Source organism: Streptopelia decaocto (assembly GCF_964273445.1).
Source record: "Streptopelia decaocto genome assembly, chromosome: Z".
NCBI lineage: Eukaryota > Metazoa > Chordata > Aves > Columbiformes > Columbidae > Streptopelia > Streptopelia decaocto.
This window is the reverse complement of record NC_138657.1, coordinates 19,596,638-19,619,338: the sequence shown is the minus strand read 5'-3', so window position 1 is coordinate 19,619,338 and position 22,701 is coordinate 19,596,638. Positions and strand designations below refer to the sequence as shown.

Sequence of the window (22,701 nt, the reverse complement as noted above, 5' to 3'; positions counted from 1 at the left end):
TCAATATTTGCACAAATCACAGCCTGCAAGTTTTTATTTTTTTCATCTATGAGTCAGAGCTCGACTTTTCATTTTGTTATCTAAAGCACTAATGACTTAAAGACTGCACCACCAAATTAAAAGTCTACATCCCTTTCAAAGTCTCTGAAGTTATTCAGAGAAGGCAATACTTGAGTTGCATGACCTCAAATAGCATTATGCAGTTTTTTTTAAAGTACAGGATAAACATTAATTTCCTGAAAGAAATTTAAAGAAAGAAAACACAGATGGATCACCCATTCCAGCACAACACTGAGATTCTACTGTGATAATTAATAAACACCAGAAGTCTCCAGGAACCCCCACGCAAAAATATTATCTGAGTTCCCTGCCATGGTGTTAATTTGTGTACCATGGATGAGCAAGTCACAAGCAGTAACCTAAACATTTAGGCTCAATTAAGACAAACTTATTTTGGCCAACACTGGATCACAGAAAAACCGGCTGTGCTTCATTTCTGTACCCCAGCCTTTCAGGGAAGGTATGGTGTGGAAGAGATGCAAAGTTCGGGGCAGTTCTGTGCAGCATGTCCCTGAGCTGCTTTGTTTGGTTGTTTACCCCTCGCCCCCTGCTGTGGTTTTTTCACCTCTTGCTTTCTAAGAAGATAAGGACACAGGTAGAATTGCAAATTTCAAAGTCAACAGAAGATACCAATATAAAAACGTGCACAATGTGGCCTGAAGACTTCTGGTCAAATACAAACACTCAGTGAAATCTGACATCAGAGGCAAAAGGTGTAGTTGCAATGAATAACGGAAGATACATAATTATTGCCCACTCAAAACCCCTCAAACTTAAACAATTTATAATCCAAGAACTGTTTGGGGTAGAGAAGGATTAGTGAGATTAGGCTGGTTGGTGTCTAGACTACTGCTGCTCCAAATATTGAGACTGACAATATAAAATGGCTACTGTGTCATATTTATGTAGCTGTGAAAATACAGGGTGTTTCAAAAAGATGGATTCAATTACAAAGCAATACTGCAGTATCAAAAGCCATATTGCTTTGAAATTGGGTTCCACTTACTGAAACACCCTGTTGTATTTCCTGGATGCAAAAATCTCCTTTACTGGACTTTTTTTCCCCTTGACCTTGAGGACCAAACTAACAAAATAAAACCCTGATCATTTAAATTGTCATAGCTGTTTCTCACCATGTTAAGACAATATCAGAATTTGAGTTCAAATTTACGGAGACAAGCACTGTTGTCAAAAGTTTTTGACTCCCTGAATTTGAATTTGAATTTAGGGCCATTTCCTCAGCTGTTCAGTTTCCTTCACTGACAAAACACACACATGTGCAGGTATAACTGAAATCTTAACTACACTTCTGAGATTACAGGGATAACCTGCTCTAACTTCCTTAAACACTTCTGGCTGTTAATCTGTCACCCTAGTAATACCACACAGAGCTGCTTTGGTAGGATCAAGGATTAACAATATCCAGCTTTGGGTAGGAAAAGGAAATGCAAAAGAGGAATGATAATATAGCAATGAAATACGCCTCTTTCTGCTGAAATCAAGAAAATTCTAAGAATTACACTATTCATCAAAAATCATTTGTCTCATTTCTACAGAACTCTAGCTCCCACCTCTTCACTATGTAGTTTTTTAAACGCGTTTAAATGAGATCTCACTATCTTTCCACTGATGCCAAAACTCAGGGTCTGGTGTCAGAAATTTCTATACAAATAGCACAACACAAAGTATTCCTCTGTATACGAAGTGTTTGCAACAGTCATCGGAAACACCATCTTGTCTCTACCTCAAACAAAAAACAGCATGCCAACCAGTAACATGGAAAAGCACAATAACTTGATGGTAACTTGTTCCTGTCACATAGAGATGACATCGTAAGGAGCAGTGAGTGAAATGAGATAGGAGGAAATCCAGTAAAATTAAAATTTCATATGAGTTCCTAACAAACTGAGAACTTCAGAGGATAAAATACATACAGAAATCAAAACAGCAGTGACAAGGTCAGTAGATGCTAACCATAATATGGTGATGGTTAAAAGCTCTCAAGAACTTAGACCCTTTCTAGTCCTCTTATTGTAAAACCAAAGAAGAGATAGTTTACAAAATTATACTCTAGCAACAGAAAACATGGATCTCTGCATTCCACAGGCATAACTGCTGAATAATTTTGGGAAAAATTAACGTAGCAGAAAAATATATATTAAAAAGTCATAAAGTTGAGAATCATCTTGTTTAGCGTGATCAGAATTAAAATTCTTAAGTTTTCCACAATACGATTCAGGAAGTATTTTTAGCAAGAATAAAAGAACAAAACACACATAAATCAGTTCCATTCATGTATGATTTTGAACACATGTTACCTGCTTGGCAGGTAATAGCATTAGGTTACTTTGTGAAACAGATTTGCCCAAAACTTACAAGTATGCAGGCACTCCAGTGGAAACATGGGGAAAAGTTTGGTAAGAAGTACCTTGCCACCACAAAACTTCTTGGCAGAGGCTTGAATTTCCAAAACAGACAGAACCATTTGTCTCCAGTCACTTGGTTCCTTTTACAACAGAATATGCTGATCTGAGTTCTTACTTAACACAAATATATAATGGCAAATTTCCTTTGACATATATCCCACCTATCCTCTTTGTAAGGTTGAAGATGCTATACCAATGTTATCGCCAAGCCAGTACTTTGAAAACCTAGTAACTCTCTTTGGTAGAGAAGATAACAGGTGAAATTCTACTAATTGTTTTAAGCAAAATGGCAAACTGACCTACTGTAAGAGCCCATCTTTGGCTTTAGCACCACTGAGTAGAGAACTGCATTTACAGGTGGAAGTCCATCTAACGGCCCCCCCATGTTTTTACAAAACAAGTATTTTGGGGTAATTACAAAAACCATTTTGGAGTTGTTGTGTATAACTACAGTAGCCACCATGAGTAGAAGATCAAAAAAGAGTTTAGATAAATAATCTAATCCATTTAGACAATCGGAGCAAAGACTGATTTCCTCCTGGACCTGTCCTCAGATACAACAGCCAGCTCTAGAGATTTAGGGAAGGATTTTACCCTCTTAGGATAACTCATTGCCCTTTTAACATCTAACCTGCGCAACCTTGTATCCACAGTTAAGCAATCATATTTAGGGAATAAAGCCAGTTAAAGCCAAGTTAGATTAGCAAAATAGTTTGCTGGCATTTACTGGAGCAGTATACAGAGCAGTGTTACTCTATATACATTTCACATGAAAAATTACACAGTGGCGTATGAAGTACTATGAAGACATGGTTCCCACACATTCTTTCCAAATTCTCTAAACAAGTTGATTCAACAGAATTTGAACCAGCTCTGATCTCATACATAAACATCAACAGCCTTGGCAGTCACAAGTCTCCATAAAAAAGGCCCATTTTACCTAAATTCAATGGAGTATAACCAAACTGCAGTAAGACACTCAAACTAATGCCAGGTATACCATCAAAGAGCTGTAACAACGTCACTTTCTTATACGAGATAAGAGAGATTCAAACATTGATACATAGCAAAATTTTAAGATTAATGTTATCAACAGTAAAATTAAAAAAAAAAACCCACAACAGATACAGCTTTCCAAAAAGGTTGAATCTCTAGTAATTCATTGTTTCAATATAGTTACATCTCCAAATTTCCACTACTGTATTATTAATAGAAAAAACCTACCATTAATTCTAGACAGAGAAAGTTCAAGAATAACCAGTGTAGCATGAGATTTGGGAAAGGCTTCCCCTCAGGCAAACTACCAGCATCACTCGAAAACTACAGCCGAAGAGTTTCAAGGAAGACAATATTGAAAGCTTCCACACAAAGTCCCAACGTTTTTTCAGTTCCTTAGGCGGGATTCTGAAGTATTTGAGAAAGCAGAGAGTCTAATCAAGTGCAGAGTCCTGCCCAGATACAAAAGAATACACTCATATGTAATTTCTATAACTGCAGAGCAGCTAATTGATGAACATAGAGCAAGTCATCTGCAGCAAGTATTCCCACTGAGATTATCCTACGCTCACTGCTCAAATACAAACAGAACAGCCTCTCTATGTATCTCATTTTCAAAGGAAACAGCATACACAATCATGCTATCTGTCCACTCATATGTCTCTACACTCTTAATATTTTAACCTATTGGCCAGTTTCAGTCAGCCAAGTTTGACAGAGAAGCAGTGGTCTCACAAGAGAATTAAAATCAATATCTGGATTGTGCAGAAATACCTGAAGGGGTACTTACTGAGGGAAAGACTACGGTATAATACTCAATTTCCCGTCTTGCTGGCCTGCTGAAAAATCAAGCTACCTGTTGACTGGAAGGAGTAAGGAGGACACAGGTGCAGCTGGGGGAAATGAAAGGTAAGGAGGTCATGAGGACCTGTGGAGGGAAAGCTTCAGTCATCTCAAGGGGTAAGGTATAGGTTCATAAGACAATACTCCTATGAAATGAAGCTCCATTAGTTCAGTGCTCATGGCACATTCTTTTGTCAGCTGCAGTGCACACAGGGAATCCAGAAGAAAGTACTGACAGAAATATTCAAAACTTACCACAGCCATTAATAATCGAAGTATTTAATTATAACAAGAAGATGATCTTGTAAGTTTTCAGAATCTTGCAAAGCCTTCTTGGTAAGAAATTTCCATTTTTCTCTGTTACTCAGGATGGTTAAGAATTTACAGACCTTTTATAAAGCTGGCTAACCAGAACAACCTCACTACCTGAAAATATTTGATGAAAGCTACTCAAGGCCAGTAACACTGCATGAAAGTAACAAAGACCCTTCCCTATCAGAAGCTTTTATAGGCCTATGATACAGATACACTCCAAATCCCATTTTCCATTCATAGTACAACAGTGGAATAAAGATTTCTAAGAAGCTAAACTGAAAAAATCATAACAGTTTGGAAGACTGGTGCTATTGAAACTTGCACGCCTTATATCTTTTGCCAGTTGACTGCAACCAGGTCATTCAATCTGGACAAAATGTTGATCAAAACCGCTAAAATGGAGCTCCAAGTTTTTTTTCCCAAAGAGGAAGAAAGAATTAAAATTTACAAAACACAACAAAACAAAACACACAACAGGGTATTACAGCAACTTCAAAACTTGTATATTGTAAAAGCTGGAATAATGGCAGAGACTTATATACAGTTTTATTAAAAACATACACATTTTTTAAAAATCTACTTACACAGGGATGTTTTCAAAGGCATCTTCAAAATTTTCCTGCAAAAATAAAAATACCTGTTTTAATCAAACGTGCATGGGTTTTGAAACTCTTTTGGTAACACAGCAGAAAGCTACCATTACTAGATAGCACTTCTGCAACATACAGTAGGAATTGGAATATTCAGAGTCTACTGGCTTTTTCTTATGCTTTCAGTGAGAATCATTGCCCAAACACATACATTTCCTAAGGGCCTAGTGCATCAGATTACAGTTACGTTAAACCAAAGACCTCTCCCTTTTCAGACTCCCAAACTTCCACCTGTAAATCACAGAATATAATATAGATTAGTGCCTCAGGAGTTGTGCAGCACATCTGATATAACCAGGATGCACTAGCAGACTGGCATATCTACACATTAAAAAAAAGTTAAAATGAAGTGTTCTAAGCCTACAGCTGATACACAGGTTGGCCAGAGCACATATACTAAGTCCAGAATGCATTATAGATAGCGTGCATATACAGCCAGCTCACGCATTAGTAGCAGTTGTGTGAACAGCTTGATCCAGACATCTTTCCACCCAGATTTAAACCTCTTTCCACCTAGGTTCAAATTTCAAATTCAGATAAAGGAAGAGACGCATAAACATAAAATGGTCAGAATGGTTCAGCTCAAGGCTCATCTATTTCTGTATCCAGTTTCCGAAATTGATCTGTAGAGTGTGTAGCAGAGACAACAAGGCAAACCGCCCCCCCTGCTGTGTCCTTCTCACCACCCCACACTTTCCAGCTTTTGGAAACTCAGGGAATTCCAGGCTTTGATGTGCTTTGTTCATCTGGTGGTTTTCAGTAGACCTCTGTTCCACGTATCAGTCTAGCCTTCCCCTGATACCATGTGGACTTCTTTTTATTCATGTAGTCATAATGTCAGTGAGTGATTTCACAAGTCTGCCACCCATTTTGTACAAAGTAATAATTTCTACTGGAACCTGGCTCCTGATACCTTTATTTAACAGTTCCTAGCTTTTGAATCGAAAGATGGCGAAGAATCAATTCCTACTTCCTCTTTCCTTATCACTTAGGATTTTGAAAACCTTTGTTATATCATCCAAATAATCCTTTTTCCAAGCCAAGGACTGCTACCTTACTCAGTCACTCCTCAAACAGACTTAAGTCATCAGTCTTCTAATAAAGTGATTCTGTGAAGACTGTTTGCCTCCTTGAGCCACTTCTAAAAACAAGAGGAGAAATTCAGCAACACAAATAAACAAAATACACTGACAGCTTTTTGAGCACACCTCCAGTTTTCCTATGAGAACAAACTTGACGAGCAAAATTCAAGGTACTTTTAACTGTCAAGTACTTCTAAAGAACAGTAACAGTCAGAAGTTTACACCAAGACGTAAAAATACCTGTGTCGTGAGCTTCTTGCCTGCTCTTTCAAGCAGCAGATACGTCCAAGAAGAAAGGGAGAGACAATGTGCACTGTCTCGATAAGGGCCTCCACTGCCTGGCTCCTTCTGAATTTTGCTCCCTGCTATTCACACTGGTCAAATAAACATCTAAACATTTAGAAGATAAAGTACAACCTAGATATTCTTTCCCACATACCAAAGCATGGGGGGAAATCACAGCCTCTCAAAGGCCTGCACCACTCAAGGGAGCTAAAAACAACATTGCTGAAGGTGATTTTCTCAATGCTAAAAAACAAACAAACAAAAACCCCTAGTTTTTATGAAGTTCTCCGTGCCTTCCCATTTGCACTGCATGCAAAACAGGTATTAGAAGGCATTCAACTTGACATCTTGTTCTCATTTCCTTAACTGTCTCACACAAGTTTGCAGTTGGCTCTACAGACTCTCACAGATTTCCTATATACAGAAGAAAGTTCAAGGCACTAAAACAGAAGCCTAGCCATTTTCTACTCCATTCCATGCCTACTACAGCAAAAAGAGTTATATCATCCTCAAATGTAAGGGAGAAGGCTGCAACTGAAGTACCCAGAACAGCTCTTCCCAGAACAAGTTCTGCAATTCATCATGTTTCCACCAAGATACAAAATGCTTCAGAGGTACTCAGAACATATTCACTTTTCTTCAGTAGTCCATTAAAACTTACTTGTAAATTAAGCCTGTTCAAGAAGAGAAAAAAATTAAAAGTGAAGTGTTACAAAAAATACAGAACATCTAGAAGACTTTCAAGCTGTATATAATACACACAGCTGTATAGGTATGCATATAATATTAATTATGTCAACTAAAAAAAAAAATCAAGGGATTGATAAAGTTTATCCATTCCTCAGAGTAACGAAGCAGCCCCAAAACACAGATCCATTCTTGCACATTCGATTGAAGGCTGGTAAAGTTCCCATCTTCAACTGCTCAACCCAAAGCTGCATTTTCAGCTGACAACAGCTGCAAGTCCATAACCAGTTTCCAGAGGTGCTTGTTCATTTTAGCCCACAGCAAAGCGGATTCCTTAATTTAAACTAAATAGTTTTACTCAGCACTGATGACAGGCTGCACACAAGCTCCTTGAAGCCTAAAGCTGTGTGCAAATAAATCAGCCATATTTGTGACCTCTTTGCTCTACCTGCAGTACAATAGGAATACAATTTGCTTTATTTACATGGCTGAAGAGACATGACAAAGACTGAGGTTAATGCAGTCCCTCATTAATTTCCTTCACTTGACCCAGGTCCATCCTACAGCAAGTTCCAAAGGTCCTGCTCCAGTATGTCCTTGTTTTATCAGCTACACACACTCAGCAGAAATCTTCAGGAAACACAAGCTGCAGTTGAATTCACAAAAAGGGCAATGCAGCTTTTTTTCAGGTATTCTACTCAGAAAAACAAATTTAAGTTAGTGCCAAGAAAAACAGTTTAACAACCACATCTGTCAGCACATAATGCCGGCTAATGCTGCGATCCACAGATTTTTATTGTGTTATTGCACCTTTTCCGGAGAACATGTCAATCCAAGAATTTAAAAAACACGAATGTAAATAAAACTGCCACTAGATGGCAAGAAAAAAAAAATGATTCAGACTTTTCCACAGATGTGGGAAAAAACTGGCACAAGATTTGACCAAGTAAAGCTGTTTCAAAATTATTTTTCTCGAATTTCATGATCTTCATTTTTTTTCTAGTTGATTATTGTACTATTTCACATCTTTCTGATGCATCATTTTCAAGATGCGCACAGGTTTGAAAATAATTAAGTTAACACATCTTTGAGACACTCGTGTGTTGCAAATCCAAAAAAGTCAAAGTCAGACAGAGACATAAATTGACACAGTATATTAATGCAGAAAAACTGACGAGTTCCTGTACTTTCTGTACAGAAACCATTTTCAGATTACTACAATTCACCTATAAAGCCTCATGAAAAACCATGTGCAAATGAGACCCTTAAACTACCACAGGACGTTTGCCAGTGACTGCACTTTTGTTCTAACACATCGGTAAAAAGAGGAAACAATTGCTTGCCTTATTACTCTCTTTTACATTCATGCTAAGTCAATTAACTTTAAGCAACTTTTAGACTATATCTTGTGACTTGTAGCAAATTATTGTCTTAAGTTTGCTATTTTTTATGTCAAGCTTCAGACTTGACAAGGCTTTTTTACATTCTATGCTGCTCTAGTTTTTAAAAGATATCAAATAAAACATACATTATTTTAAGAATTAGCTAAGTAAACAACAGGATAAGTAGCCCTCAGTGAAAGGCTGTAACCAGAATGTTTCTAACGTAATTTCTCCAAGGCTTCTTTCTGTTCAATACAGTTTTAAATCAATACTCTCGAAACAAACATAATGCTAATGAAATGTTCAGCCACAAAGAATTAGTGGAATACAAATCAGAATAACAAAAAATACACTCTGTTTAAGTGATTTGGAACATTAAGTCAGTTTCAAATGGGGAGATGCACATGCAAAAACCAAAGAAATCATACACACAAGGTAAGCTTGCATTAGGGAAAGCAACACTCCTAAGAAGGACTGAAAGGTAATTTTGACAGGAAATTCAATATGAATTCCTGTTCTTAATGTGATCCTTAAATTAGTCTGCAAACAATAGAAAACAGAAAACTTTAGTATCCAGCATCAAGAGGATGAAAACTGTAAAACTTTGTACTTTCCTATAGTTCAGACTTCTTGAACATTAATAAATATATAAGACAACAGAAGAGATCCCAAGTTCAAGAGGTAGAACACATGACTTATTGTAAGAGGTAAAATTTCATTTTTTAATTAACCAAATGCAGGACAGCTGAAGTACTCACTATTTCTAGCTCATACAAATAAACTCAGAGAAATAAAATCAGTACCAGGCAAAACCTCTTTTGTTTCCTTTAAATATTAGTTTTCACCATGCCTTTTTTTTCTGCTGTGTCAAATTATGTTCTTCAGGCAGAGCAGTAACTACTGGAGCACACCAGTGAGAACCACCACGGACACTGTCTTCCAAGTCTCCAAATTAGGAGTCTGAAAAGCACACGACACTACAGTTCAGCTAAGCACAAATTACTAGGTTCGATCTAGCCAAGTTTCATGAAACTCACTGCTTTTGTTGCACAAGGAGTAATTATCTGTAGTTCTGACAAGACTCTAACAAGGGTTTTTTTTTAAAACTATTCATAGGCTATGACTTGAGCCCAAGATGCTTTTATGCTATCAAATTTTACTGTTAGAATCCCTTCCATAGATTGATAACAATAACGCATGCATAGATTCCTTTTTAAGGAGTTTCTGATTAGTGCTCTTTCCAAGCAAAAGTATCCTCTTTCTCCCTGCTACATAAAATGCCTTCTTCACAGATTACATGGATTTGATCTTGTTGCTTTAATGAACGCCTACTCCTCCCCCAAAACCATTCCACTGAAGCTTCAAATATCAGAAATGACTGCTTCACAAAAAAGAATGACGGAGATGAACAACAGTGCAAGCTCACTGGTTTAAAGTTGCGGAAGTCCAGCTTGTAATACTGCTCAGTTAAAAATAAATACATTCAGCTAAGGAAATTACCCAGGACTGTATATTTTTCCAGATGTTAAGAGACAAAGTAATTCCCAGCACTACAGCAGGACCAAGAAGCTAATGTGTCAGTTATCATGAGCTAATCATAAAGTATTGATGTAAAGAATTAGTATTTTTATGGGACAAATAAAACTCAGGTTTCTTCTCATTTCAAAAATACAGATGATTTGCACTTCCTAATTCTTATTCAGAACTGAGTACTCCACACTATAAAGAGCTCAAAAATCACAACTTCTTAGTTACCACTTCATCAGACTTGGAGTAGTAATTTCTTATAGAAAAGAGCAGTCCACTTCACAAACTAGCAGAGAAGTAACCTGGGAATTAAATTACATCTTAAAATGCTTAGTGTCAGAATAACCCAAACATATTAGAGAAAAGGCATCTCAATGTTGGCTTGGCAGAGTGGTGGAATGGAGAGAGAAGAAGACATTCCCAGTCCTTCTTCTCTGTCATCTACACCAGCTTTATTTGCCACTGTGATATCGGATCCTGGTATCAACAATTCATGGCTTAGGAACAGAAAGACATGAAAACAACGCAGTTTAAAGGCGAAGGAGACAATGTAGCTGTTACAAAAGAGGAAAACTATTTCCCCTTCCAAGAGATAGGAATAGCCTTGAGCCAGAAAGAAGTGAATTGAAATGCAAAACTTCTGTTCTACTTCATACAACCAATTTTTACATGAAAACTAAAGAATGAACTAAGTTCTCTAAAGGAAAAGAATACACATATTTTTGTGCTGATTTATTATTTCAAACTTACTGATTTGGACCATAAATACAACATATCTGCTTTTAAAAATTTGTTCTCAAGAATATTTGCATAAAATATCCGTGTTTTTCCAGAGGGCTGAAAGGACTGATTGGTGCCTATTTTTGAGGAACTGTGTTTTGCTAGATGTTTTCAGATTAAGAACCTCAGCTGTCAGAAAACAAAGATCAAACTTGGTAATTCAGACTTATTCAACCTCATTCACGTAGAACAGCATGCCACATTCATGACCTTTACTAATGTGGGTGACTTGACCACGATTTAACACAAAAAAAAAAAAAAAAAAAAGGAAACAAAAAAACCCCACCACACCCCCAAAAAGAAAACACGACTTGGTACAACCAAGCTTTACTAGAAATTTGGTTAGCTGAAGAGCTGCTGAACAGTTAGCAATCCAAACAAACTTTAGTATTACTTTGCTCAAAAATTAAACGTAGGTACCTAAAAGAACAAAGGTTTCTCTATTACAGTCTGGAAAGCAGTGGCCTTCCAATGCAGCTGGTCGCCCCAAAATTATCAGACGACATACAACAAAGAGCCTTAAAAGATCCACCCTCTTTATTTTACAGAGATGTTTGTAATGAAAGCACCTGCCATAATTACGTGCAAGTAATCAACATGTTTTTAAAAGTGGACAATTCCTACTCTGCCTTCAGCTGCACGCAAGCTGGACAATTCTCAAACAGCGTATCAGCCACAGAGTATAAACCAGGGCAGGACTGAGAATGGACATCAGCTGATGGAACTACATTCATCAATTAAGGCTTTTCTGGACCCGCTTCTGAAGACAAGGCATAAGGCAGTGATACTTTAGGACACCAACATCAAGTCTCACTTGTTCTGAACACAACTGGCTGAGCTTGTGCTGTTTTAAATGACACGTCTCCCTCATGACTCAAACGTGGGAATAAGCAGATTCAGTTACACACTCAGCAAGTAAATGATCACAATATACTTCACTTTAATTGATGTGCAAATGGTTGCTGTCAACAGTTATTCATGTTCAGATTCATATCCAACATTTTGCACATAAAAGCAAGAGTACAGTTTCAGTTAAAGTTGGCTGAATCCCAAGCTAGCTTCCCTTACTGTTTACACTGGCGCTTTCCTGCTATTTGACCTGCATTTGTTAGCCTGACCTACGGTTGTTTTTGCACAAAGAGCACTTCTGAGAGGCAGAGGAATAGGGAAGCAGCATAGAACTTCATTGCTGCAATAAAGCTTTCCTTCAAGTTAGTTACCATCTTTCCTGTCTGTCCCTCACACAGCCCTTCAGACAACCCAGAGTCCAAAGGAGTGTCTTGTAGGCTTATTTTGTTTGTGAGTAGCACCAGGAAAAACAAAACAAACAAATCTCTGCAGTGATTGCCTATGATGCTACTCCTGATCAGTTTCATTGTACAAAACTGATGGCCAAGCAATTCTGAACTGAAAGGCAAATACAAACATGTCCACCTTGGCTGGATACATCTTCCTTTTCATACTGTAGGAGGAGTGATTTGAAAAGAATGTGAAGACAAATAAGGAGGCTGAGAAGGTAGAGGCAATACACAACCACTCTTCTCAAAACAGACACTACACAAGGTAAGACACTGTAAAGTTTTCCTCTCCAGCCATGAGAAAGACTATTCAATTACATTAATTATTCTTGCAAAAGACACGCCCCTGAGTCCTGCAAGAACTTTGCGTCAAGCTCATTAAAGTTTTTACATAAACTTCAGTGTCATTATTCAATCATTTCACAAAAATTATATAAACCGCCATTAAAGTCAAAAGGAACTTTAGTATTTTATTTATTATGCCTATGAAGTTGGCAAGATACTTGTTACACCTTTCTAGGCCTAATTCTTCTGACACATAACCCATAAGTACTAGGTACTTCTGTATTTTCCGGGACACTGGACATAGCATGGATGAGATACCACTATTGAATGACTTTCCTACTCCCAGTTACCTGGATTAGCAATAAACATTTGGCAAAATTCTATCAGCTTCCAAAGAGGCTATTCAGTTAATTTGTTTCATTCATTAGAAGAGGTAAAGACACAATGGGAGGTTTCAGAGACACAAGCAGAGGGTATTTTCAGACACTAACTGAAAGTAAGATGTTAGAGTAGAGCATTCAGAGACGGAGAGTTTACCCTCCTGACTTGCTTGTATGCAGCCAAGGTGCGAGCAACTTGAAAGTCACTAGCCTCCCTTCAACTCAAACCAAGAAGCTTGGTCTTCTCAATTCTGGCAAAGTTAATATTTCACAGCTAGTGACATTTCACCCATTCTAGTTCAGAACTGGCCTCTCATCAAGTATAACCTTCCATGCCTGGTGTTAGGGAATAGACTGTCTTAGCTTACTGAATTACTAGATATACTGTTTCTTATAGCACTTGTTTAGAAACTGCTTATATAGAGTTTGCTTGGCATAAGTAAGGTTGCTTAGCATAACTTCAGCAAGCTGTGAACCTTTGAACTTTCGGCTTTGTTAAGTAAAGAATTCCCCAGAGTCTTCAGGCTGGAAGATAAGGGGAGCTGCATCCCTGGAGATCAGTAAAGGAAGAGAATGGTGTTTAACAGGAGAATGTTTTGGCTGTTACCAAGAACTTCGTTTCTCCAGCTGCAGGTGCAAAATAGCAACTGAAGGTCAGAGCTTTAATTGACAGCCCACCAGACAAAAATTAAGAAATCCAGTGAAGAACAGAGAGACCCCAGACTCTAATTTTGCAGTTGGTCCTGAGTGATGTCTGGGGGCTGTGGGCTTGGACTGAAAGGGTATAATTGTCCTAAGGTTTTTCCACTGAGAGTCCCTCTTCAGAAGGCATCCAGGGCAAGCTGCTCAATGCTGCGCTGTGCAAATAAATTATTTATTTTGGAAGAATTTCTGGAATCCATGCCTGAGTCTCTGCTGCAGAAAACCTAGGGAAAAGGAACTTCCCTAACAACTGTCCAACCATCACAGAAAATTCAGCTTAGCCCAGACAAAGGATCACTAGACGGTTTGTTGTTAACAGAATGGCAGCACTTCAAGAGATGTGACCCTAGTGCATAAGCAGGTAAGAACCTTGCTCGCGTTCAAGTCAACATAACTGACCAAATAAAATAAAAGTTACCGTGAAGAGGAAAGAAAACAGGACTGGAAGATCCATCTGACAAACACCAGACTGCAACAAATCTGTGCTCTTTCTGGAGCCTGGGAATTAAAATTCTTCCCCTCTCATGAGAGCAGTTCTGTTCAGTAGCCTCATCTAGCCTTCCCACCTTCAATTCCATATTTCAGTGTTCCTGATGTGGATGATGAGGCAAAACCTCCTAGTTTTCATCTAGGCTGCCTTATGCACTATGTTACAGTGGGACACTTGGAAAATAATTTTAAAAAGCACTGTAGAACTGGAAGCAACAATAGCCAATGTAGGAAGGTCTCTAATCCACTGCTGAAAAACTTTAGTTTGCTGACTGAAAATTATTCTCCATAAACTGGAAAAGTAGTGAGAAGTGAATAAGTAAGAAATTCCTTAAATCACTTGTGCCATACAAATGGGTTTGGATTGTAAAGAACAGAATATGGTTAATTTTACCCTCATCCCACTTCCACATCAGATATGTTGCCAAGATGACATTTGACTGAACTGTCTGCAAAAGCAGTTATTTTATGGCAAACAAAAATATTTTACACTGCTGTTTCATTCATGATTTGAATTCCACAGCTTCTAATTTTGCCCTGCTTAACTTGTTCATTAGTAAGTATTTGCTATTAAACCAACTTTGCAAAAATCTGAAATCCTTAGATGTCAAGAACAGGTTTATTCAGAATGAAAGTGTGCTGGGTCAGCTGGTATAAGGTTAATTTTTGCAGGGAGCTGGGAGGGGACACAACGGGACAGCTGATGCAAACTAGCCAAAGGGATATTCAATACATCTGAGGGTATCATTAGTATGGAACTGGGGAGCTGGCCAGAGAAGGAACTCTTGCTGCTGAGAGAAGTCACTGCTGTCTGGGGTGCTCTTTGTTTTCTCCATGACAGGCAGTGTAATCATGTTTTGTGTGTAAAGTGCAGTCCAGGTTTTTGCTCTTCTGGGATCAGTGGTAATGGGGCTGGTGCTTGTCACTGCTGCTACAGGGATCGCTACTCAGGAGGGGGCTGCACATCGGTGTTGCTGCGCGGTGAGTGATTGCATCATGTATCCCTGCCTTTGTATATTCATTCATTGTTATTGTTTATCTTTTCCCTTTTGTTGTTCTGCTAAACTGTTTTTACCCCAATTAATGAGTTTTGCCTTTTGTTTTCTAACTTCTCCTCCCCACCCCACCAGGGCAGGGGAGGGGTGAGTGAGCAACGCATGGTTCTAGTTGCAGACCAGGGTTAAACCACGACAGTGCTTTTTGGCACCCAACATGGGGCAAGAAGGGTGGGGAAAACAAAAGATCAGGCAGGAGCTTGTTAAACCACATTTGTTAGACACATTTATTACAATAAAATAATCACTGGTCACAATGCTGCTTTGTTTGCCCACATGGCCATGTTATCTAAATTCTTACACACACTAGGTTTTCCCTGCTGTGCCATTTATCACCTCCAGGAAAAGGACAAGGATCATCACACTGCTGTCCTGTGTAGTATCAACTTATGATATGATAAAGTCACTGGCCACACAGCTAAGCTGGTATTCATACGTTGCATTGTCATGTCCACACCTTGGACACCATCTCTTTGAATTTATTACTAATCACACTCAATCTATGGGGAAGACTTACCCCTGCTTTTTCACCTCCCCTTTCTCCTTCAGGCCAGGTGCAACAGTTTTTGAGAATTTTGAACACCCTGGAGATGTTCAAGCTAGCATGCTTTTATTGCTATATCTCCTCAATGTGTCTCAAGTCATGCATAGGGTTACAAAAACATCTTTTAAGAATATTACCCAAAGATCTCCTGCAAGCCTGGATGGTCACAAGTAGCATGGCACGTGAGACAATATGGGCAGGTATCTAGAGAGCTTCCCATCTCCAATGGTTTGAATCTTCACCCCTGAACAACTACAGGAATCCAAGGAAGTGATAGAATACTTCAAAGGCAAATGCTGTAGCTATTCCAAAGAGGCACAACTTAACACATTGTGCTGGGCTCCGGTCAGTGTCTACCAAACACTGCTGTGCTGCTTTGACCAAAATAGAGTTAATTTTCTTCATGCAGTTAGAAACTCTTCTTTTTCATAGCTAGCATGGTTACTGTTTGGATTTAGTTTGAGAACAATAAGACAGCACCTCAGGACAGAATTAATAGTTTTCTTCAAGTAACTTTCCGTTTTTTTTTTGAGTTGGAATGAACAAAATGTACGAATTTACTGTTATCTTAGCTGTTGTCTGGGGACCGAGGTCTTTCTGGGCTTTCTGTCTGCAGGTGTGAGGCAGCTACAAAGGGGGCATGGATGAGACAGGCCTCGACTGACACCCAGGCTGGCCAATGAGAATATTCCATACCGTTAGTGTCATGCTTCATATCTAATGTGAGTGGGGTTTTCCAGCTGGGGAAACCTATTTCAGTTCAGCTCTGTTCAGGTTGAGTTCTGTTCAAGGGCTCCTTTAGTTTGGCCTTTTGCTACTCTGATGTTTTGCAGTTGGCCTCTGAGCTTTTCTGCTTTTTGGGTCTTTTCTCTCACCCCACGATCGGCTGTTTGGGACCAGGGTGCTCTCTCTCTCTTCCCGGGACTGGTTGCTCAGCACAGACTAAGCTCATGAGGAATTGCATTGAGTATCTTTTATGTTTTATTTCCCTTTCATTTATATTAGCAGTAGCAGTATCTTAGTTTTATTTTGTTATTTTATTAAACTTTTTTATCTCAATCCATGAGTTATTCCCCATCCTTCTGATTCTCTCCCTATTGGGAGGGGAGGGAGGAGTGAACAAGCAGCTACCATGATTTTGATTGCTAGCTGGGGTTAAACTTCAACAACTGCTCAACATTATGCAGCACCCCAGGGGGAACAGAGGGAAAAGAGACCATCAGGCACTGCAGCTGAACCAAAAAAATAACCCATGTCTGTATTAGTCACCCCTATATGGAAGAAGAAATACACCAAAAAAATCAGTTTGCTTAGTGAAGGATGATGTGATAACAAGAACAGAAGGAAGAGTTAGAACCAGAGACAATCCCAATCCCCAAGTGAGGTGTGAGATACGCAAAAACATTTCAGCTGCCATCCCAGCAACACAATTGTTGCCCAGCTGCTCTGATGCTGGGATAACAGGGCCAGTAGCTTGGAATTAGAGGGTAGGGAAGCCAAGCAGCTGGAATCCCTATCTAGGGAAGGAGGCATTGACAAATTGATTGGGAAAAAGACACAAGCTCTCAGCCTCTGGAGACAACTTCTGTCAGGTGTGATGGAAAGGTACCCCTTTAAGGAAGATTTTACAGGTGATTTATAGTGATCTGACTAGTGAGCCGCTACCCACAGATCCAGGTAAGTCCAATGTAGACAACTCATGTGCTGGAAGTTTCTGCAGAGTGCACCACCATCGTATGCCAACTGATTGGTAATAATGTCCTGGAGAAAAGGTGAGGGACAAACTGTGAATTAATTGGCTGGCCAACTCTGGCAACATGAAGGAAGTCTCTCTTCCTCTCTACAGGCCTGCATCTCAACCGTGGAGAAACTGTCAGACACGCTAGCTGAGAAACTGTCCAGAGAGTTCTAGCTATTCAAGGATAATTTTGTACTGTCCACCAGTACAGACCAGAAAGTATATCAAACAGGGCACCCTGTGGTTTTTCCTGCGGGACCATGGAGAAGACCTGAGGAAGTGGGACAGAAAACCTACCTTGACCCTGGAGGCATGGCTACGTGAGTTGCAAGGAAAAACAATCAAAAGAGAGGATTCTGCCAGGAAAATGACACACTAGTTTCTAGTGGGCTGTCCCCCAGGTGGGGTAGAAGGGCTTCTGATCATTTTGTAGAAACTTCTAATTCATACTTAAAAGAACTGAATAACACAAATCCATTTGTCGATGCCTACTAGAGGGGCCCTGCCTCCAGCCAGGCAGAGAAAGGACAGCCATGCAGATTTGGACTGGCAAAGGTAAATTATTTCTAATTCAGTGGGCCCATGATACTTCAGGTCACCAAGGAAGAGATGCAATATATAGATGGGCTCATGATTGAGTGGTAGACTTAACTATGGATGTTATTGCACAGGTTACTTCTGAATGTGAGACACACACTGCAATCAAGCAAGGCAAACAGTTAAAACCTGTACGGTTTGGGGGGCAATGGCTAAAATATAAGTATGGGGAGGCCTGATAGATTTACTGTATTACACTCCCACAAACCTCCCCCAAGGCAAGCACTATGTGCTTACAACGGTGGAAGCGACTACCAGATGGCTGGAAACATACACCATGCCCCATGCCATTGCCTGGAAAACTATCCTGAGCCTTGAAAAGCAAGTCCTGTGGTGACATGGCAGCCCAGAAAGAATTGAGTCAGACAACACGACTCATTTCCAAAACAAATTCATAGACACCTGGGCCAAAGAGCATGGCATTGAGTGGCTATATCACATTCCCACCATGTACCAGCCACCAGCAAAAATCAAATGGTACAATGGACTGTTAAAGACTACACTGAGAGCAATGGGTGGCGGAACCTTCAGGAACTGGGATTCACATTTAGCAAAAGCTACCTGGTTAGTTAACATCAGGGATCTACCACTCGAGCTGGCCCCACTCAATCAAAACTTTTACATACTGTAGAAGGGGATAAAGTCCCTGTAGTGCACATGAATACATTAGGGAAAACAGTCTGGGTTACTTCTGCTTTGGCCAAGGCAAACCCATCTGTGGGGCTGCTTTTGCTCAACGACCTAGGTGCATGAGTTTTATCTTTTGTTTCCGTATTCTTCTCCCCATCACGACAGAGCTGGGGAGGTGTGAGTAGCACGTGGTTTTAAGTTGCCAGTCAGGGTTAAACCACAACACAAAGACACAGAAATTATCCCTCCCTCTACCAAATACATACTTTTTAGTAGAAGTGCCATTACCTGCAACTGAACAGAGCTGTTAACCCAGCTGATCAACATTAGGGACAGCAAGAAACTACAACCAACCAATACTCAAGAACAGGGGCTAAAGAACTATGAGGAAAAACAAAAAGCATTGAGAAGGTAGTAAAAAATATATCTAGTGCTGAAATGGATTATAAATCAAGACCATTTCAAAGGTTTTAAGCCACTTGTCAAAACATGGTAGGAGAGAGAAGTAAGAATAGGTCTGCCCTTCAAGCAATGTGGAAACATGCATATTTCTTAAAAGGTAAGGCTTAATCTCACAGTAAACAAGCTTGGGAAGTCAAGAAAGACTAAATTGCATATTTAAAAAACAGCAACAACAACCACACGACTTTTCTCTGGTTTTGTAAAAGCTATTAATCAATTTTAGAGTCATCCTGAACTGAGGACCATCTTTTCAAAATACTTAGCTGCCACAAGAAATCAATCACTGATTTTCTCCCAATTCCAGAGCACAAAGAGAAACAAATGCCCTCACTTTCACTAGATGAAAGTGTATCAGCTATACTTTGATGGCATAACACTTGATGCCATGGCTGCAGGCATTTTAACTCTTTTAATATAAACTTTTTCAAGACAACTGCTGTCTTATCTACCATGAAGGATTTCATAGCTTACGCAAGAACACTTTCTAAAGATCTCATTTAAATGCAACTTTGGTTGTTGTAATTCCAGACTTTCTCATCTCATTCACACAACAATGTGTTTTATGGGTTTAAAATAAAAAGAAAAAAAAAAGAGCACACACAGATTAATTCAACCAGGAAGAAGATAAGAACTGCTCAAGTCACAGCTATACTGCAATCTGCTGTAAAAGAGGACTGCGTGATCAGCACAAAGGAGTGCTGTTGCCAGAGCATTCATGTACTTCAGAGACAGGTTCTGTTATTGTTGCTTTGTGTTTGGTACAACTGGAAGCTGTAAAGAACAAGACTCAAATAATTTATTTTCAAATAATAACAATAATAATAAACTTGCAGTTTTATCTTAGTGTCATGACACACCATCAGCACATCTGAACAGAACATGAGGTCTCTGAAGTATAACACGAACAGTGCATGTACCGTGAAGACAGTCACCTATAAAAGTGCAAGTAAGAGGAGTACCAGTGCTTTCCATCAGTTTCTCATTAGATAAAATTTTAAAACTGTATCAGAATTACCAATATTATGTTCTCATCATTATAAGAGTTAGCATCCAGATCTGTCAGTTCTGGGTATAAAAGGTTTGTCACTGGTTGGTGGCTCACTGCTTCCACGGATTTCTAAAGCTACCAAGAAAAATCCTGGTTATATAACAGGTTCACGGTGCCCTTGCTACACACTTATCCAGTCAAAAGCATCACCTCTTACAAATTACAGTTCCCCTGGAGGGATATTTTGACAGTGTTCCAGAACGCTTACCAATTACAATGTAATCAAGAACTCTAAATAAGTCTCATTAGAGAGGCACCACCTTGGAACTGCAGATATTAATACTTTTCAGAGATGACCCCAACCTGGGGAACAAACATGTTTACCTCATTAAAGAAGATTCAGTGCCAGCTTTGCCTAAAACTAATATAAAAAAACACATGGACATTAATACAAGCATCTTGGGTATTAACGTCCCCTTGTGTCCCTCAGGTTAAATATCTTCTTGAATACACAGCTGGTTATTCATTTGTACAGACTACAACAGCAGTTGCTGCATATTTAGCACCATGAAGTTCTATTTTATAGTGAAAAGCAATTTAAGTGATTTTTCTTAACTGGTTCATCTCCTTTAAAAGAAGGTTTTGCTGCAATAACAGTAATTCCAACAACTTTATTTACGATTATGTTGTTCTCATTACAGAACTTGAAAGTCCCTACAGATATATTCTAATCCACCAGCAGCACTAACTGCAATAACAAAACAGCAGAGCTTTAGGAGTCAACCTTATCTACAGTTAGAAGTGTCTGTAATACAGTATTGAAGCAATTACTTTTATCCAGAGCGCACCTTGTCTCCTCAGTGCAGCCCACTTTCCATCTCCCCTAGAAACAATTAGATTTTTGTCATTAATAGAAAAGCATCCTCTTAGGGAAAGAGCAACTTTGTTACTAGTGTAACATAAACTAATTATAATATTTGCAGATTTATACATGTGTTCTAGAGAGTTTTTTGTATTCCCACCAGAATAACGTGAGACTGACAAACACCTAACACAGAAATATAGTGTCACATTAAACTACACTGAGCAGAATCAGATCTTGAACTAACCAGGCAGTATGCTGAAGTGTTAGCTCTTACTAGGCTACTTACAGGCAAACACAGAACACATTATCCTCTGAAGTTATGAGGCTCTTACCAAAAAAAAACATCACAAGTAACACACAACTTCAAATTCATTAATGTAAGAGTTATTAATGTGCCCCTTAAGTTTTGTTAATGTGTCAAGTGCCTGTGGCTTTCCTTCTTCCATCAAGACTGCCCCTACTTTAATTCTTCACCCAGTCTATCCCAAGCAGAGCACAGTCTCTCCTCAGGCATAGCAGGACAGCTGCAGGATCCAGGAAAGAGACACCAAATAGACCACACAGGCGCACTGAATACAGCGTGCATTTCCCCATACAGAAGTCATATCTTTTACTTATGCATTGAAGCTTGTCAGGAAAGCGCAGTTTCTCCCCCGCCACATGCGCACTCACCATACAGCTTACTGATGTCATGAGGAATTTATAGCCTTTGGAGGTTCTAGCTGGAGTGTAATAACAAGGAAAGAGTAAATAAACAGTTGTTACCAGATTCGTCATTTCTTCTGCCTGAAGGGTCACCTTACCACAAATGCAAGGTTGCAGTCTGTCAATGCCTCTAGGCAGCTGCTCATGTATACATATTTCTTCCTCCTCCTCCCGAGAGGGTCACCGGCCTCTTTTGGGGCTTTGCATTGCAAAGGGTTACAGGCCTGTTTCAGGGCACTGCACTGCGTACTTACAGGCGATCAGAGCACTGCCATTCCTCTGCACCGAGCCCCTGCCGCAGCAAGTGTCCGGTGAACTGAACAGGTGGTCACGCCTCACACCGTGCAAAAGGAAACCCCACATGACCACACAGTCCAATCTAAAGCAGTGAGCCCCTGCACAACACAGCCTCCTGTCAGCACCCGCGGACACAGAAACAGAAAAGCCGAACCCATTAACAAAAGGCATAGAGTACGTCTTTTAACTATGGAGGGAGAAGTATCAGCTGGAAAATTATTCCAGGCTGCCAAGGATCTATTTATGTCATGAACTCTCTCTGCTCGTTGCTGGAATCCATATCCATTTTCACTATAGCCCATGGTCATTACACACTAAAAAGTTGTTACTAATTTGTGAAGGCTGTTGCAAAATTTTTTGAAATCTCATGTGACTTTTTTATTATTCCTTTCTAAAGGGTGAGAATTCTAAGTAAAAAAGATACAATTTAGGCCAATATCTGCAACTATTAAAACCTAAGTTCAGCAGTTTCCAGAACTCACCTACATAATCTAAAGAGACCAACTGCTACTGTAAGCTAGGATCTACACAGAGACAAAACACAAAACTCACATGAAGTTACCTTCCCAGTTAAAACTGCATGGTCTATTGTTCCTACAGAACAGACCAAAGCTAAAACAAACACATAACTTC

The 22,701-nt window shown here is 39.3% G+C and overlaps 1 protein-coding gene across 4 annotated transcripts in view; it reads right to left on the bottom strand.

The window, feature by feature from the left end:
• TTC39B (tetratricopeptide repeat domain 39B) overlaps positions 1-22,701 on the bottom strand; it is a 76,300-nt gene that overhangs the window by 43,238 nt on the left and 10,361 nt on the right. For 3 of the 4 annotated variants that reach the window (XM_082074973.1, XM_082074972.1, XM_082074969.1), the window contains exon 2: positions 5,225-5,259. Coding sequence is in view for 1 of the 4 variants with exons in the window: in XM_082074969.1 (XP_081931095.1) it covers positions 5,225-5,259 (35 nt within the window). In the remaining 3 variants the exon portion in view is untranslated. Of the gene's footprint in view, positions 1-4,272; positions 4,411-5,224; positions 5,262-22,701 lie in introns of those variants that run through there. The other variant, XM_082074970.1, reaches the window with a different exon arrangement.